Below are 19,230 nucleotides of genomic sequence, written 5' to 3'. Positions count from 1 at the left end.
AATCAACTCTCCCCATCCCCTAGCAAGGGACATAGAAAAGAAGGAGAAGCACATTCACCTAGAGGGCAATATTTAATTGTAAGAGAACTGGGAATAATGTCATTGAGTTAAATGGGTATATGTATTTTCGCCAGTTCTAGATTTTGTCCTACAAGTTTAACAATGATATAGGTTTAACTGTTGCTTGACAAAGGGACTCAGTGAAAAGTTCCAGTTTGTAAATTAGGAAATGGGAGTGAGTATCTGGATGATGTGACAAACAACCATTGATCAAAGGTGATTGATGTTAAAGAAAAGAAATAGACAAATGCTTCCTACAGACAGTGATGTAATGAGCTTGGAGTAATGAAATTAAGAGAGCCCAATGGTTTACCTCGGTGCTACTTCTCTAAGGGTGAAGCTTCTTCCTTTAAATCCTGATGTTTCTTACTTCATTTAATAAGCTGCGGTCCTTGTTTCAATGAAAGTTAGGGCTCATCTACAGGGTAGAATTAATGCAATTTGACATCACTCTGAGTTCAAATTGTGGTTTTATACATTAGATGTTTTATTTTGTATTGTACTGTGTGTTTATTTTATGCATTGTTTTAGGCACTTTGTGCCATATGTAAGCCGCCCAGAGTCTCTTTGGGGAGATGGAGGCAGGGTACAAAAATAAAATTATTTTTACCATATCTCAATCCTGTGGAATTATGGGAGTTGTACCTTTATATGCTTTTTAGCCTTTTCCCCGAAGAAGTTCTGATGTCCCACTAAACTATAAATTCCAGGATTCCATAGCATGGTAGTTAAAGTGATGTAAAATTGCATTCATTCTACAGTATAGATGCATGCTTTGTCATACTAAAACTTCATGACAGTTAATGGAGAAGGAGCCCCCAAGTGGACTAACGCCTCGTGACTTGAAGGTTGGGTTGCTGACCTGAAGGCTGCCAGGTTCGAATCCCACCCGGGGAGAGTGCGGATGAGCTCCCTCTATCAGCTCCAGCTCCATGCAGGGACATGAGAGAAGCCTCCCACAAGGATGATAAAAACATCAAAAAACATCCGGGCATCCCCTGGGCAATGTCCTTGCAGACGGCCAATTCTCTCACTCCAGAAGTGACTCAAGTTGCTCCTGACACAAAAAAAAAGTTAATGGAGAAAAAGTTAGTCATAATCAGGGCTGTAGCCAAGGGGAGGAAGATTTAGGGGTTCAACGCCCCCTCCCCCCGAAATTTGTCACGTTAAAGAAACCTGGTTTACTCATGAATTTTAACTGGTTAACCATTCCGCATGAGTGTCCACTGAAGTTTATCGATGGAGCCTGATTTCTAAATTATTTTGTGTTATGGAACTACTTTTCATGATTTGCTAACAAAAGTTTGAAACCCCCCCCCCCCCCCTTGAAGTTTTTTTCTGGCTATGGCCCTGGCCATAACCAACTTCTCCTGTTGATTTCCTGGTATGAAGAAGAAGGATCCCTGGACAATGAGGGAAACAGACAAAAGCCACCTTGCTGTAACTAGATATACATTGTTCCCTCACTTATCGCTGGGGTTACGTTCCAGGACCAACGCAATAAGTGAAAATCCACGAAGTAGGGCTCCTTTTCTCTCCCTTTGGCTTCTCCTTCCTCTTTCCTTAGGCTGTAATTTTTTATGATTTATAATAGTCTTTTAGAGTTTATTGAAAAACCGCAAAACAGCAAATCTGAGAAAAGTGAACCGTAAAGTAGTGAGGGAAAGTGAGGAAAAATATTATCCAACATATTCGCTTATCCAACATTCTGCCGGCCCGTTTATGTTGGATAAGTGAGACTCCACTGTACATTCAGTGTATTTCCGCTTACTGAATTGGTAATATATATTTAAACATATAAGTGACAATCTGTAACCTGTAAAACAGTGAAAATGGTGGGGCAGCATCCATTTTTCTGATCCATTGCTACCACTCTGCATTTCTCGGTGAACTTCTTGTCTCCCTCTCTTTCTCCAGCTCTGGCAATATTAATTAAAGTTTGCTGAGATCCTAAATCTGCTGAGATCCTAAAACCCCAGTAATCAAGCCATAATAGAAAAACAACCCTTTTTATGATGCATTTACAGCTGAGCTATTGGTCCTAAACAAAGGGACAGTGCAAAAGCAGGGCAGCAATGAATGGTACATAGGTGAAACCTTTAACATGCTTTCCATCTGCCTCATTCACTAAATTTTAGAGAGACTTCCAATGTTGTCATCCTACACTCATATTCTTCTTCCTCTCCCATTTATTCTTCCAATGGGAAATCTGATAATTATTAATACCATGAAAAATCTGAAAATAGTTTCACACTTCCCTTATAATTGCTAAGGTTGGGAGCTTTCTATCTTGAATTCCCTCCTATCCTTGCACAGGGTCATTTTCAAGAGAAGCCCTGGAAACTGAGCCATGTAGTGTAGGATCTTGGCCACAGGCAACACTATCCATGCATATGTATGCACTCAAACTGTAAGCATGTATAAGATTGCATCTTTAGGAACACCAAGACTGCAGTTAAAGAAAGGTCAACTGGGTTGTTTTCACACTAGAAGCTTTCTCCTTTCTTTCAGCCTGATCCAACAGGAATATTTACTTCACCTTCACGATTGAGATAATATCAGAATGAAGAACATATGACTCCCCAGATGTTGTTGGTCTCCATTTTCCATCTGCATCAGACAGCATGGTTAGGGTTAATGGGAACTTTTTCACTGTTTCTGTTCAACCACAAAAGTGATAAAAGTAAAGGTTTTCCCCTGACGTTAAGTCCAGTCATGTCTGACTCGGGGATTGGTGCTCATCTCTATTTCTAAGCCGAAGAGCCGGCGTTGTCCATAGACACCTCCAAGGTTATGTGGCCAGCATGACTGCATGGAGCGCTGTTACCTTCCTGCCAGAGCGGTACCTATTGATCTACTCACATTGGCATGTTTTCGAACTGCTAGGTTGGCAGAAGCTGGAGCTAACAGCGGGTGCTCACTCCGCTCCTGGGATTTGAACCTGGGACCTTTCAGTGTGCAAGTTCAGCAGCTCAGTGCTTTAACACACTTCGCCACCGGAATCTATATGGATAATGACATTTCCTGATTTAGTCAATAGGGGGCACTGGAGGCAGGAATAATTAAGTATAATTTAAGCTTTTTATTCTTTTTTCCTTTCAGATGACAGTACTATATACATCTCAGTTATGGACCTTTCAAAGGTATGTGATTGAGGAGCATGAAGCCCAATAAGCCCCGCGTCTTAATTCTAGAGAGATCTTACATTTGTATTCAAGTGCAGTCTAATTAAATATACTAATGCACCAGTGGGGTAACCAACTACTAGGAACAGTCAGTTCAGAGTCCAGCATTTGCCCTACAGTGTTTAGCCAAGAGATTTCACAACAACATTCAGTAATATTTAACATGCATTTGAGTTCTCTCTATTCCTCTCTCACTTTTACACTCATTTCTACTATAAGTATACATTCCTGGTTTGATTCCCAAGCTATCTAGCTAAACTAAGAAAGAACCTTTGATTTTTTCATCTTTTCAAAAAGTATGTTTTCTGGGTTTTGTAGGAGGATCATCTTGAGAGGTGGGCACACACCTTCAGAGGAGGGTGGAGAAAGTGTATATCCTTGATGCTTTGTACAGGCAGAAATAGTCTTTTCTTGACCTTCCATTCATGACAAGAGAGTAGTTGCTGGTCTCTTATTGAGCCCTTCTCACAGTAATATGATAAGCTCTCAATATAACAGAAGCCGTTCTCTGTAGCAAAGTGTTGGATCTGTGCTGGCTCCTTACCTTCCTCCCCACTGGAATTCCTCTGATTTGTAAACTGTGCGTTCACCTTATCTGTTTTTCTAAGAATTCCACCTAGGATTGGTGCATTTATTATCCCACTCAATCCTAGTGGAAATAGATATGTATTTGAGTTTAAAGTCCTCTTCTTTCTACTCCCCCTGCTTCTCTCCTTCTCTTTTATTGTCAGGACAGATTGATTTGCTTGTTGCTCCAGGCTGTCTGTTAATTTGTTCGTTCTTTCAGTCTCAGCATGCCACTGCCTCTACTTACCCATGGGCATAAGGCATGAAGTGTTCCAGGATACTGAGAACTTCTTAAATTAATCAACTGAGATTTGGAAGCAAAGCAAGTAAGATCGCTGCAGTTTTACAGAACAGAAATGTAAAGAAAAAATTCCCAGGAGTGACACGGCATGGTGCCAACATGATCACCGATTGCCTTACACAGTGCGGCCAACCTTTTTTACAAGTGTGCCACAAGTAAAGTCCAAAATAGGAAAGAATGACATTCTAATCAAGCCTTGTATGATATGATTGCCATTTTCTTAGGTGGAACTCATGGTTGAACACAATATAGAAAACTAAGGCAGAAGTACATTCCCAGTTCTGTGATATATGCAAGATTTATTGAAGATTAAAGAGCTGCATCTAGCCTATTTTTGCCTTTTTAAGACTCCTACTCCCCTCATCCCCCAAGCTAAGAAATAGCATGTCTTCGCAACAAAAGGTTATGTTCTGTTCACTTCCTGTTCTTTTTCTTTTTCTTTTCTTTTGGTTTCCAGGCTCTTTCTGGTATGAGAATGGTGCAGAGATCACACTGAGATATTCGTACTTTTTTGTGCTGAAGTTTTGGGTGATTAGGGCCCATCAAAAGCTCGTAATGCAACTAGTCACAAAATTGTGCATCTGTTCCACATTGGCATTTGGTGTCTTATGCCATTTAAGGAGGTTTACAGATCCGAATGGATACCTGATGGCTCTTGGGGATTTTCCTGTCAACTCGGCAGGTGATTCTGTCGAAGCTTTGGCTGACCTCTCAAATGGGGAAATGGACAGAGCGGTGGACACAATAGCTCCTGAACATACCCTGTCACAGAGCAGAGTCAAACCAGCCCCTTGGTTTTCAAAGGAGTTGGTGGTGATAAAGCAAGTAAAATGGAGACTAGAATGACGTTGGCAGAATGTGACAGAACACGGCCTAAATTGTATTTGAAAGCTTACTCTGCAGCAATGGAAATTAGATAAATCGTTTAATGCTGCCACCACTGCATCTGCAAGAAACCATCTGGTTAAGTTGTTTTGAGTGGTCAGAGGGCTATTGTATATTGGTCCCTAAGGGGAAAATTCTGACCATTGAACAGCCCACTGAGAAGAATTTGCATGGCACTTTGCAGATAAAGTTGCTCAGATCCATTCCGACTTGGATGCTGTTAATGATACAGTTCCAATGGATGTAACTCTGGCTTCTGCTCATCCAGGGTTTCAATTTGTACAGCCAGAGGCTGTGGACAAAATCCTTGGAAAGGTGAGAGCTACCATATGTATTCTAAAGTCTTACCCTTCCTGGCTGATCAAACAGGCCAGAGGGGGACTAGTAGACTGGATGAAGGTGGTGGTCATATATAGACCATGATATTCCAATTCCTATAAAACTGCAAATGAACCATTTTTTTCATTGAAATAGGAACTCCAGATTATAACTCTGTGTGATAAAAATATTCCTAGGTCATATAGGAAGCTAGCATTTTGTACATTAGAGCCCAAAAATATAATAATAGTAATTTAGTCTAAAAATGGGGATTCTCCCCCCCCCCCCCACACACACAAGAAGAGTGGTTCTCAGCCTTCCTAATGCCCTATGTTGTGGTGACCTCCAACCATAAAATTATTGTCATTGCTACTTCATAACTGTAATTTTGAATCCGAATGTAAATATCTGATATGCAGGGTGTATTTTCATTCACTGGACCAAATTTGGATCAAATACCTGATGCGCCCAAATTTGAATACTGGTGGGGTGGGGGGGATTGATTTTGTCATTTGGGAGTTGTAGTTGCTGGGATTTATAGTTCACCTACAATCAAAGAGTCTTCTGAACTCCACCAATGATGGAATTAAACCAAACTTGGTTGAACTCCACCAATGATGAAATTGAACCAAACACACAATGCCCATGACCATTATTATCTATCGTATTGTTTAATTGTGTTATGATGTGTTGTTTTATATTTTGTTATATTGTATTGTTCTGGGCATGGCCCCATGTAAGCCACCCCGAGTCCCCGTTGGGGAGATGGTGGCGGGGTATAAATAAAGTATATTATTATTATTATTATTATTATTATTATTATTATTATTATTATTATTATTATTACCAACAGAAAATACTGGAAGGGTTTGATGGGCACTGACCCTGGGTTTTGGAGTTGTAGTTTACCTACATCCAGAGAGCACTTTGGACTCAATCAGTGATGATCTGGACCAAACTTGGCACGAATACTCAATATGACCAAATGTGAACACTGGTGGAGTTTGGGGATAATAGACCTTGACATTTTGGAGTTTAGTTGTTGGGACTTATAGTTCACCTACAATCAAAGAGCATTCCGAACCCCAATGATAGAATTGGGCCAAACTTCCCATACAGAACCCCCATGACCAACAGAAAATACTGGAGGGATTTGGGAGGAATTGACAGTGATTTAGGGGAGATGTAGTTCACGTACATCTGGAGAGCACTGTGAACCCAAACAACTATAGATCTGGACCAAATTTGACACAAATACCTGATATGCCAAAATTTGAATACTAGTGGGATTGGGGGGATTGACTTCATAATTTGGAAGTTGTAGTTGCTAGGATTTATAGTTAACTTACAATCCCCTCCCTGCTTGGAGTCTAAGAAACAGCCCTCCCCTTGGCTTAGAGGCCACTGAGAGGCTGGCCAGTCACAACAGGAGTGGGGCTTTTGGTGGGAAGATTTACCATCTGTTTCCAAAAAGGAAGAGAAGGACAGGCAGAGAGATCTTCAGCCTTCTCTGCCAAATGGGTTCCTAAGACCATCAGAAATATGTGTTTTGTGATGGATTTGGCGACCCTTCTGACACTCCCCTGGAATATATGGCAGTGTGGACTCAAGATAGCCCAGATATTCAAAGCAGATATTGTGGGATTTTTCTGCCTTGATATGGTTATATGGCTGTGTGGAAGGAATCTGAGAAGAGACATATGGCAAAAAAACAACCAGGTTGGAATCTTGAGCCAAAAGGGTTTTGTTTTTAATTGAGAGGTGTAATTTTGAAGAGTTACTCTGTCAAGCTTCAATTCCAATAGTAACTAGAAACATTGAAAGGAACGTGCTAAATGCAAACTTCATAGAACTCATGCAGTTTCTCCAGAAGTCATTGGAGCTAGTACAGCCAATGGTGAAGAATATTGGGAATTGTAGTCCAACAATCTCTGGAGGCTCATTAATTCCACCTTTTATTTGCCAGAATCATTATCATCAAGTTAAGACAACCAAAGACAGAGAAGCAACTATTAGAAGTTACTTTAATTAAGCCAGCTTCATGGCTGCTACACCTTCTGCTTATCCTGTCTCATTTTACAGACCTCTCACTGGAGACTTGACAGCTTTGGATTCTTCACTTTAAAGAACTCTAACTGACTTAAAAAGGACTACTCCAGAGAAAGCGGGAAGAGGACTGCTGCCTTTGTGTAATCAGATTCACTAATGCGAAGGGAGAGTCAGCCTGACACTGTTGGGAACTTGTGTGAGTTCTGGCCTTCTTCTGGTCCTTTGTTGATATCTTAATAGTATCCATGCCAAGACATTTCCCAGTTTGATAGTCCATTTAAATAACAGTGGACAGCATGAATGGTGTGCATATAAGAGCAGGGAATATGTTACCCTGGAGTAAAATGCAGCGTAGCAATATTTAAGTACTGCTAGTTTTTTTTATTCTAACAGTATAGTAATTGATTAATTTTTTTGACATCAAACCCCCATTTTATTAAGAAGGAGGAGGAGGAGAGGAAGAAGAAGAAAATGTGCATCCATTTTTTCTAAGTAGGCAGTGGTTCAAAGAAACTACTCAGTCACTCAATTCTGAACTCCCATTTCTGAACCCACACAGTAGTATGGAAACATACTGGTTTAAAGCACTGATTGAAGCTGTGGAGATGCAAACAAGATGTCAGAGTGAAATTTAAATGTTTGAGTTACAAAAACCTAGGTTTTTGAATTTGCCAACTTGTGCAGAATGGTTTCTAGAAAAACCTAAGGAAAGCATAATATCCCCCCTGACAAAATTTGAAACAAGGATGGAAATGGGGAGGATTCGAAATACATAACTAGAGTTTTCCAACCTTGGGTTCCCTACTATTGATGGATCACCACTGCCATCTACCCTATGAACTTTTCATATTCCCCCACCCCCCATGCCATTCTGCCAGCAAGTGTGATAAAAAGGCAGGTGCATGGGGTGACAGGGGAAGCATCACCCAAACAGGGCAGAAATGTGCTGGTTCCATTGGAGCCAGCACAACATTACCTGTGATACTGGGGAGCAGTAATAGGAGTTGTAGCCCTGCAATCTCTGGAGACCCATAGATGGCCGTTCTACAAGGAAATGAGGCCTTGTTATAGACTTTCACCACTCGATGTATCCAGAACCAACTCCTGGACCTTGCTGAATGTTCATCCCCTTCTGTTGAATCCCCCCCCCCCCCCCACACACACACCTATGGCTCCACTGGAGATAATCCCAACTTACACTTGTGATCTTCCCTGTTGGCAATAGAAAATGATCATGAAATTATACAGAAGAGCAGTGAGTTAAAAAGCCAATTCGTGGTCTGTATTCTATGGCATAATTTGATTGCATTTTGGTGAGTTTTAACATTCACATTGAGGTCTACTTTTTGGAATCACCATGTCACTAATGGGCTAGATGGGCTTAAAGCTAACCTTAAAAACTGTGGCATAGACACTGAGAACTGGGAAGCCCTGGCCCTTGAGCGCTCTAGCTGGAGGTCAGCTGTTTGTTTGTTTGTTTTTTGAGATTTTTTTTCTTTTTATTGTTATTATTATTTAAGAAAAAGTTACAATTATATAAACATATTCTATACATTTCCCCCTCTTTTATTTACATTCACCCCTGTGCTCCCCTTCCCCAGAGCCATCTCTTTTTCTGTAGTCCCACCAAAAGTTCAATTCTTAATTTGGAAGTAAATTCCCATCTTCTTTTTCCAATAATTTTTCTAGATGGAGGTCAGCTGTGACCAGCAGTACAGTGGAATTCGAAGAGACATGAATAGAAGACAAAAGGGAGAAATGTGCCAAGAGGAAGATGTGTCAAGCATCTGAGGTCACCTTCCATCTGGAATCTGATGTCGTCCCTGTGGAAGAACATGCAGGTCAAGAATAGGACTCCACAGTCGCCTACGTACCCACAGCCAAGATACCACAATTGGACCATCATACTCGGATAACGAGGGATCGCCTAAGTAAGTAATTTCTGTGCCTCACTAGGGATGTAATACTTGGCAATTTTTCTTCTCAAAGGAGGAAATGAGTGTAGCAATTACCTTCCAATGGCATGAACATCTTCAAAAATGGCTCAGTATTTGAAAACTATTTGTAGCACTTGATTTGCTCTGCACAAAATTTGCATGCAACATTTTTGCTGAGGAAAAAGGCATTTTTTATTCAGGAAAAAGTATTTCTTTTCATAGGAAATATGTCTGCTTCTGCACATGGATTTTCTTCACAAAAAAGCATTTCATAAAACTATATATATATATATATATATATATATATATATATATATATATATATATATATATCCTATGGAGAAATGCTGTTTTACGCACAAAGCAATCATGTCCATTTTTTTTTGCCAATCCACGATTCTTGTCAGGGTTTCTCCATACTTGAGGAACATGTTTCCTGACCACATGGTGACTATTTTTTTGTTATCCCTCCCTCTGCTTATATACCTGGAGCTCTGCAGGCTACACTTTTAAACTAGATACTTTGTGTTTGGGGGTTCTGGAGCCAATCCCCCATTGACACAGAGAAATGAGTATGGTAAGTATATGTACAGCATATGGATGTGCACACATGCACACTTCCAAGTTGCATTTGACATCTGAAGATTCTATGAATTTCCTAGTGTTTTCGTAGGCATGGAATACCCATGGGTATTCATTGGTGGTTTCTCATCCAAATATCTAGTATTCATTGGTGGTTTCTCATCCAAGTACTAATCAATAATTATAACATTATTATTCTACTCTAAGAGCAAATGCTGTTCCAGGTATGGCAAGGCACTAAATGAGTTATATGGTTAAAAATTCAAAATATCTGTCCCTAATATGCAAATCTCCAAATTCTATAGGGATGATGCCATGCCAATTAATTTCAAACGAAAGTACTGTGATTGGGTAGTATGAAAGAGCCTCATGGGTGGCTGGCTAGATTCTCCTAAATCAGTGGGTGTTGTGACTGCGCCTTCGGGGATTATGGTTGATGGGGATGGAATTCGAAGAGGAAGAAAAAACCCTCGTGATGAGGGTTCACTGGAGGAGTTGCACAGGAAGCGACTTAGAGAGTTATATGGGGGATCTTCTGAGGAAGATTCAGATGGGGAGATGGATGCTGAGGAACAGGTGGTGGCTGGGGAAGCGGGCACTGAATGGACACAGCCACCGGAGATGTCTGGGGATTTGGGGTCTATGGATACTTCTGAACCTGGGGTTTCTGCAGGAGCTGATCCTAATTGGGATGCTTGGAGAAGGGAGGATGGTTCTTTAAGTGTTCATGGGGCTAAGTGTGGGCAGGATGATTGGGACTCCGACGAATTGCTAGGTACTCCAGATCCACGAGCGCTAGCTGTGTGGAGCTCAGACTCTGAGTAGATTTGGGACACCTGGTGTTTGGGTGTGAGTGTTTGGTCACCCAGGAGGAAGGGGAATAAAATGGGAATGTTTGGCCACTGCACTTTGTGTGTGGCAAGGTCTTGCTGAGGCGCCATTGGGATCTCTGTGTTTCCATGAAGACTGGACTTGGACTATGATTTGAATCTGCTGTTATCACCTAGCTTGGCTCTCGCTGTGTCTTATCGTGGACCTGTTTTGGATGACTGCACCCTCTTCAGACCTTGGATTGGAATTTGACCTTGCTACTGCCTTCGCCCTGTGATTGATGACTACTATCGGCTTTTGACTCCTGGCTTGCTCTTTGGACACCGCTGTTATCTCCTGACCTGACCTTGGAATCCCGGACGACGTCTTTTCACCATCCTTTTGGAGCCTTCGGCTTTATCCACATTGTGGAAGCAGTCTACTGCATTCTTAGTTTGTTTGTTTGTTTCCTGACCAATTTGGTGTTTTCTTTTGGGAACTGTTCCTTTGAAAACTACAGAGCCGGCTGGCAGGGCTTGGACTCAGAAAGTGCAGTTTGCACTAAGTTTGTTTAGCTTTGTTTTTACCTGCTTGTGTTGCTGAATTATATTTTTGTTTGAACTGCTCTTGAAGCACTGATAGTGAAGTGTTTCAAGGTTTTTTCTGTGTTAACATTACTTTTTGGCTTATCTGCTGAATAAACTCTATTTTTGTTTGCTAATTGGCGTCTGACTCTTGACAGTGGGTCCCCAGGTGTTTTGACCTACAGCTCCCAGAAATCCCAGCCAGTTTACCAGCTGTTAGGACTTCTGGGATATGAAGGCCAAAACATCTGGGAACCCACAGGTTGAGAACCATTGTCCTAGAAGCTCATGAAGTGCTGATACCAGCAATTTCTTGGTTGTAAACAAATGGAACACTGATGTGCCATTTAACTATAATGGCTTATAATAATCACTGATAGACTAATTTGCACTATTCTAGCAACAACTGGATTTTTAAGTACAGTGGGTCCAAAGCCTTATCTGTAGACTTTGGATCCAAAAATCCAACCCACCATTGATTATAAAAATAAATTTAAAACATTAAGTATTAAAACAGATTTTTAAAAAAAGAGTGTGGGAAATGCCTGATATCTCCCTGTTGTAGTAGAGCCTGTGAGTAACATTACAAACAGTAGTATGGGTGCCAGAAGGGGGAAAAGGGTTACTCGGGAGCAGGAATCTGATGATGAGCAGCAGAGAAAGAGGATCTGGGACATACTTACAGCACCTACAGATGAAGAGTCATTTGAGGGATTCTCTGGGGATAATGGGTCAATGAGTGAAGGAGACACCATGGATTGGACTAAGATAAGAGAAGTGCAAGCTATTTGTGAGGCACTAACAACTAGTGATACCTTTATGGGGTTCTCTGGGAGTGAAGACTGGCAATCAGGGGATCCAACTGATTCTTGGGGGATCTAAGTCTTAACAGGAGATGGAGGAATTGGAGGGAGAGTCAAAGGAATTCACGTGAAGAGCTGGGAGCAGCTGAGGGGGTTGGTGGTCAGTTCATCTTCTGATGGTGATTTTTAGATAAAAGTGGGTTCAGGGATGAGGAGTCTTTGCAGAAGACAAGGTGTTGATGTGCGTTCGTGTTCTGTGTATTGGGAAAGTTTCTTGTAGTTTTGCTGCTGCCTGTTTCCTGTTCGGCATTGGACTCGGATCTGCAGTTTGGAACTGAACCGGTTTGGCTAAAGATGCTGCTTCTGCAGACACTGGAGCAACACTGTTTTGGATTCCTCCTGCTTCGACCTTGGACTTCGGCTGAGACGCTTCTCTTCTTGCAACTCCCTTTGTTAACCATTTGTGTACTGTGCCTTTTTGTTTTGCCTTAGAGCACTTTGTTTGACTTGTTGCTTTTTGCATCCAGTTAATCTGGATTACATTTCTGTTTACCTTTTGGACCAGGTCTGGTTTGGGTTTTTGAGTTTTGACCAGTGGAACTGCATTTAAGTATCCCTGCGTCCTTTTCCTTTTGTTTCAATAAATTCTGTTTTGAAGTCACCTTTAAGTCTGGCCCTTTAAGGCATCTGTGATTCCAACACTTCCCATGTTGACTGGGGAAACCATGGTGAAAGGTGTTTTGTGGCACTTCAGTACAGATGCCACTGAAGCAAGGCTGGGGAGATCAAGTGAAGGAAGGCTACTGGTGTTCAGGATGGGGAAGGGAGTGGAGTTTGGGGCTCGCATACTCAGGCAGCAGTTGCCTTTGGAGTGCAATGTGGAGAAGAGGGCAAGGATAGGGTGGATGGGAAGGAAAGGCCAGGGGTCCTGTACATCAGCAGGTGTGTGACTGGGATTGAAGGAATTACTGAATCCATGCTAATGGAGTCCCTTTATATAAAATCCCATTATATAAGCAACTTGAGAATCTATGTTTTGGGGTATCCATGAGTGTCCTATAATTCGTTGCAGATGTGTGGGGCTGACTATAATATCTGAGTTTCATGAAATGGATGTTCACTTTACAAAGATTTTTCCCACTTTATTTTCAGGAGTTACTGTCTTAGCAGGAGTAGGCTCCCCTCCATCATCATCTTGTTCCTTTGCCTATAAGCTGAGCCTGTCTGTGTCAAAAGTTAAGAGGGAATTAAAAGATAATTCAGAGATACAAGACCCCTGCAGGCGGGAGTGCTTAGTGATAAATTTCTTGCTTTCCCTGAATGGAGTTGCTTTCCAGGGCTGCAGCTCTTTCTGACATGTGTTACACTGAACACAAAATGGTGGAGCATTCAATTCCAAAATATCACTCTGTTCTACATCAACTTAAGCAATTATTATGATATTAAAATCCCTAGTATGATCTGATGAATGGCATAATAAGTCAGGGTCCCAGATGTAATAGAATATTATCTATGCCACCCAGCATTCCTTGATTTTTTTTTTAAAAAAATTCCAGTCAGTTTTTGGGTGATTTTAGGATTCATCTATTAATTATTATATGTAATGTTCTTTTGCATTGGGCTCAGGAATCTGTAAAATGGCTGGCGGACAATTTAAGTATTTAATAAGATTTTTTGTTTTTTAAAAAGAAGAACAAATAATAACAAAACTTTTTTTTAATAGTCATTTTACCAATATATTCCAGCCCACACCAAGGGCTAAAGTACTTTTTTCAAAGTCAAAGTAAGGTACTAGATTTTATGATTGGCTAAGACATCTTTGGCAATATAAGAAGTGTATGGTTTTGTAGCATTTTTATTTTTCATTTTTCTTTTAGCCTACCAATCTTGGTCTGTTTTCACATTTCACTTCTCAGGTTGGCCAAATGTTTTTGGGTTGCATTTGCAGGAAGATTTGTTTAATATTTCTTTTTAAAGGGTATCTTTTTATTAGCTGTAAAAACAACAAAATAGCTTCAGATATTCAAAATAGATTAAAATAGGATGTAATTAATCTATAATTTAATAAATTTTATCAAATCCTCACCATTCATGATTAACAAATAATAGCCTATATCCTACTCAAAGTCTTGACTTGAGTAGACCCATTCAATCAAAGTAACCATGCGCTAATTTACCATTCAATAATTAATTGAATCGGTCAACTGTAATGGGAACTAACCAGTAGGGTGCCATCCAGTACTACCTCCATGTATATTCGATTAATGGTTATAAATTTTGATTTATATATAAACAAATTTCAATATGTTTTACCATTGTTGTTGGGTGCTTTCAAGTCATCTCAACTTATGGCAACTCCAAGATGATTTTCTTGGCAAGATTTGTCAGAGGGTTTTTTTTTGTTTTTGTTTTTACCTTTTTCCTTCTCTGAGGTTGAGAGTGTGTGTAGTGGTCTGGGCATTGGTCTACAAGTCTGGAAACCATTTGACCACAGAAACCCCCTGGATGAAGTTGGGCAAGTCATGTTCTTTCAGCCTCAGAAGAAGGCAAATGAAACTGCTCTCTAAACAAATATTTTGCCAAGAAAACTGTGTGATAGGTTTACTTTAGGGTCACTGTAATTTGAAAATTACTTGAATGCACACAACAACAATGCCATCTTTAATAGTAATGATTGCCTCTGGCCCATGGATATCCTTCCAACTGATTCAAGTGGTATGATACATCACTGTTTTAGTACTGTGTTATTTACACATAGAAAAGTGTTCACTTGTTGGCTAAACTATTTTTTCATATTATACCAATCTGTCTGGGCCCTCCTTGGACTACAGTTGCAGATCTCTAGAATATTCCTGTTGTTTTCATTTGCATTAAATTGTGTTAATCCACTTCATAATCCTATGAAAGATTTCTCTCTGAAACACATTCTTATGACATTGAATTTCACAAGCCTCCTACATATTTAAACCTCATTCATCTTAATCCATTTCAAACAATCTATTATCAGTTTTAGTCTGATAAATTGTAATCTTCAGTGCTTCTCTTTTATTCAGTGTTTCTTAGGCTATATTTAGGGCATCCAGTGCACCTCTTTCTGTTTTGGGTTGTTTGGGCAGGCCAGGACCTCTTTGTATGTAACAGCAGTTGGATGATTGGATGGCTTACAGTCTTTCAAACTGTTATCCAAACACAAGTGCTACTGGAATGAATAAAATTCATTTATGCAGAACTGGGCCACAAAATTGCAACAGGCATTGTAGAGATTTCAGCTAGGATCGTGGATAAGGAAGTCCATGCCCGGCAAACTTCCACTAAACTAGATCTGCTGCTGCTGCTCAGTCGTTTAGTCGTCTATTTTGTCAAGGTTGGCCATTGCTCTCCTCCCAAGAAGTAAACGTCTTCTGATTTCCTGGCTGCAGTCTGCATCTGCAGTGATCTTCGCACCTAGAAATATAAAGTCTGTCACTGCCTCCACGTTTTCTCCCAGGTTAAAAACAAGTGCTCCAGGTTGAAGGCAGTGCCACAGAGGTTTATTATGACTTGACCAAATAGGATGCAAGTGCAAGCAATGCACTTTCAAAGGTACAAGCACAAATTCACAGAAAAATACATGACATTTTTGCAGTTTTGACAGCTTTTCAGAATTCCCACTTCCTCTCCTGATTGGCTGAAAAGAGAGGTAGGCTAGTATCCATATTGGGATTGCTTGGGGGTTCCCCTGATGTCAAAGCCTGCAGGAGAAAATTCCTGTGGTGGGAAGAAAAACAGTGTGTAGTTGGACAGTTTGAAGAACCAATCCGCTGCCCCTAGGATAGTACAAACCTGGAGGAAGTGGTGATGTGGATATACAGATGAATCTTTGATTAATTCACGTGTCCAGTTCCATAGGAGACAATGAGTGCAAGACTCAAGAAACAAAGATGGTAGTGTTGTCGCCTCTGAGGATGCCTCACCACCTCTGAGGATGCCTGCCATAGATGTGGGTGGAACGTCAGGAGAGAATACTTCTGGAACATGGCCATACAGCCTGAAAAACATACAACAATTGAAAGATGGTAGTTCCAGACAATCTGGGGCTTGGCTGCCCATTCAAGTTAATGAATTCATGTTTGCAGGAGCAGTATACTCTCAGCCTCAAGTTAAATGGACAAACATTCAGAGCTCATCTCGGTGACAAAGGGGATCATCTGTCTGCACACATATGCAAGGTTTTGACATTTATCTGACTTGGAAAATAGCTGGAGGACCCCTGGCCATGATCTCTGTTTTGAAGGGATTATGCAAACTGAGGGCACAGAGAGGTAGCTGCCTTCTAGATACATTTTGATACATTTGATACAGTTTATACATTTAAGTATTGACACAATATATAAAAGATACAAGTTACACATAAATCATCAAATTGATTTATTATAGTTTTTAGAATACAGCTGCTGCTAGGTCCATCCCGGAACCTCTAGCTGCGTTGACGTTTTGCAGATTTGAAGCCACAGAAAATGTTTTAAAAACAAAAATAATATGTCTTACTAGGAGTCTCCTAGTAGGGGCCCCTCGTGGTGGCGCAGTGTGTTAAAGCGCTGAGCTGCTGAACTTGCAGACCGAAAGGTCCCAGGTTCAAATCCCGGGAGCGGAATAAGCACCCCCTGTTAGCCCCAGCTCCTGCCAACCTAGCAGTTCGAAAACATGCAAATGTGAGTAGATCAATAGGTACCGCTCCAGTGGGAAGGTAACGGCGCTCCATGCAGTCATGCCGGCCACATGACCTTGGAGGTGTCTACAGACAACGCTGGCTCTTTGGCTTAGAAATGGAGATGAGCACCAACCCCCAGAGTCGGTCACGACTGGACTTAACGTCAGGGGAAAACCTTTACCTTTACCTAGGAGTCTCCTTAATGTCCGGAAACTTTTGGTGAACTTTTGGTGAAGGGGGTGCTGTGGCTCTACAACAGTATGGGATATTAACTCTTAGGGACCACTGTGGCACCTAAGGACACTGAGTAAATCCATATCTTATTCCATTTGAATAATACTGAAATAATGTGCTTGCTAGTACAGAGTAATACTTTCAAACCCTTCCCACATCCTTGGAGCAATAAGAAATTCCAGAGGCAGTGTCACCACTGAGTTTAGTTTAATTTTCTTGGTATGTGAAAGCACTGGAGAGTTATTGCATCTCCATAATATTTTATTTGTTTGCAGCTATGCATGGATAGTGTAGTGGAAGAAAGTCCTAAAATCAGGCAGCACATCATCCTCCAGAGTAGTTATTGTAGACTTCCACTTCAGAACCGCTCCCTGGTCTGCTTCTGTTTTAGCTAACATCCAATAATCTCTTAATTGATAAAATTCAAAATATATCTCCTTTTTTTGCCAAATATACACCAATATCTAGCTCTACATCCGGTACAACTTGGAGTTTATCTGTGCTACACAGTTATAGCACAGGAAAATGTTTCACACCCAATCAGTAAACTGTTTCATACTCTTTAGCTTCTGTGAATGGAACATAGGAGTCTAGTTTGGATTTAGTGCATTTCTCTGAATTACAAAAGGAAAGGTTTCTAGAAGTGCTGTGTTCAGGACCATAGCCAGAAAAAAAATCAGGGGCGGGGGGGGGGGGGGGGTTTGAAACTTTTTTTAGCAAATCATGAAGAGTAATTCCATAACGCAAAATAATTTAGAAATCGGGCTCCATTGATAAACTTCAGTGGACGGATTTGGTTAATCAGTTAAAATTCATGAGTAAACCAGATTTTAAAAAACCTGAAAATTTTCAAGGGGGGTTGAACCAGTGACATAGTCCAGCTACAGGTACAGTAATCTCATATGTCCTTATATTTCCTCCTTACCCTAGATTTCATAGCACACTGCTTTTGCAGCATCTCCACTACATTGCCAAGGCCTCCTGGAAGGTTTTATGCCATTTAAGCTCCACTTGAATATTGAATATAGCTTAAGTGAATATTAAGTATTTACAAAAGCACTCAGAATTGTTGTGATTTTAGTCTGGCTAACCAGAAAATAATAAAAGCAAAGCATTAATGTAACAGTTGTGTATACTATTTAAACTTTTCCTTTTACAGAGGTAGAAATGTTAGCTAAGTACAATTTATTACTCTAGACAAAAACAGGGAATGGGGACTAGTAGAGGATGTTTTAGGCATGCCAGCTATTGATCTGAAATAAGTAAAAACTAATGGAGTGGTAAGCTTATGTACTCAGAAGCAAGTCCCAATGAGGCCAATTGGGCCCATTTCTATCTAAGTGTGTATGGGACCACAGCCTTAACTACAATGATTGCCAAAAATCCCATTAAGATTCCATTATTGATCATTTTATCTGCTCAAGCATGCAATAGATGTCTCGCATTTATGCCGATTCTTAAAGCAGAGTTGAGGATCCAACAGAATGTAAAAGAGAAATTGTTGGGGAGAATAGAAGCAGAAGGCAGCATAACAAACATTTCTGTTTTCTTCTTACCTGGCTGGTCATAATACTTAGAAGAAATGATAAAATTATGGTTGAGTATTTCTAAACAGGACTCATCAAGGGAGAACAAGGTTTTTTCCAAAGTGATAAAACTATCCCCAAACCGGGTTGTTGTATGTCTTTCGGGCTGTGTGGCCATGTTCCAGAAGTATTCTCTCCTAATGTTTCGCCCACATCTATGGCAGGCATCTTCAGAGGTTGTGAGGCATGGATAAACTAGGCAAGGAAGGTAAATATATATCTGTGAGAGTCCAGGGTGTGACAAGAGTCCTTTGTCAGTTGGAAGGCATCGCTAATGTTTCAGTTAATCACTCTAATTAGCATTGGAAAGGTTTGTCTCTTGCCTGGGGGGCATCCTTTGTTCAGAGTCATTAGCCGTCCTTGGGGCTCCTCTGCCCTCAGAGTGTTGCTTCCCATCTACTGTTCTGATTTTTGAGTTTTTTTAAATACTGGTAGCCAGATTTTGTTCATTTTCATGGTTTCCTCCTTTCTGTTGAAGTTGTCCACATGCTTGTGGATTTCAATGGCTTCTCTGTGTAGTCTGACATGATAGCTGTTGGAGTGGTCAAGCATTTCTGTGTTCTCAAATAATATACTGTGTCCAGGTTGGTTTTTAGTGTGAATGTTTCCAACGTATCAATGGGAGTTCAAAATAAAGAT

The 19,230-nt window shown here is 40.6% G+C and overlaps 1 protein-coding gene across 3 annotated transcripts in view; it reads right to left on the bottom strand.

Moving 5' to 3' along the window:
- Positions 1-13,920: 13,920 nt before the first annotated feature.
- LOC134294344 (proline-rich protein 36-like) overlaps positions 13,921-19,230 on the bottom strand; it is a 503,650-nt gene continuing 498,340 nt past the window's right edge. For 2 of the 3 annotated variants that reach the window (XM_062965133.1, XM_062965123.1), the window contains one exon: positions 13,921-16,108. Coding sequence is in view for 2 of the 3 variants with exons in the window: in XM_062965123.1 (XP_062821193.1) it covers positions 15,945-16,108 (164 nt within the window). In the remaining variant the exon portion in view is untranslated. The remainder of the gene's footprint in view (positions 16,109-19,230) is intronic. The other variant, XM_062965125.1, reaches the window with a different exon arrangement.

The sequence above is a fragment of the Anolis carolinensis genome, chromosome 1 (genome assembly GCF_035594765.1).
Source record: "Anolis carolinensis isolate JA03-04 chromosome 1, rAnoCar3.1.pri, whole genome shotgun sequence".
NCBI lineage: Eukaryota > Metazoa > Chordata > Lepidosauria > Squamata > Dactyloidae > Anolis > Anolis carolinensis.
This window is presented reverse-complemented; position numbering and strand designations above follow the sequence as displayed.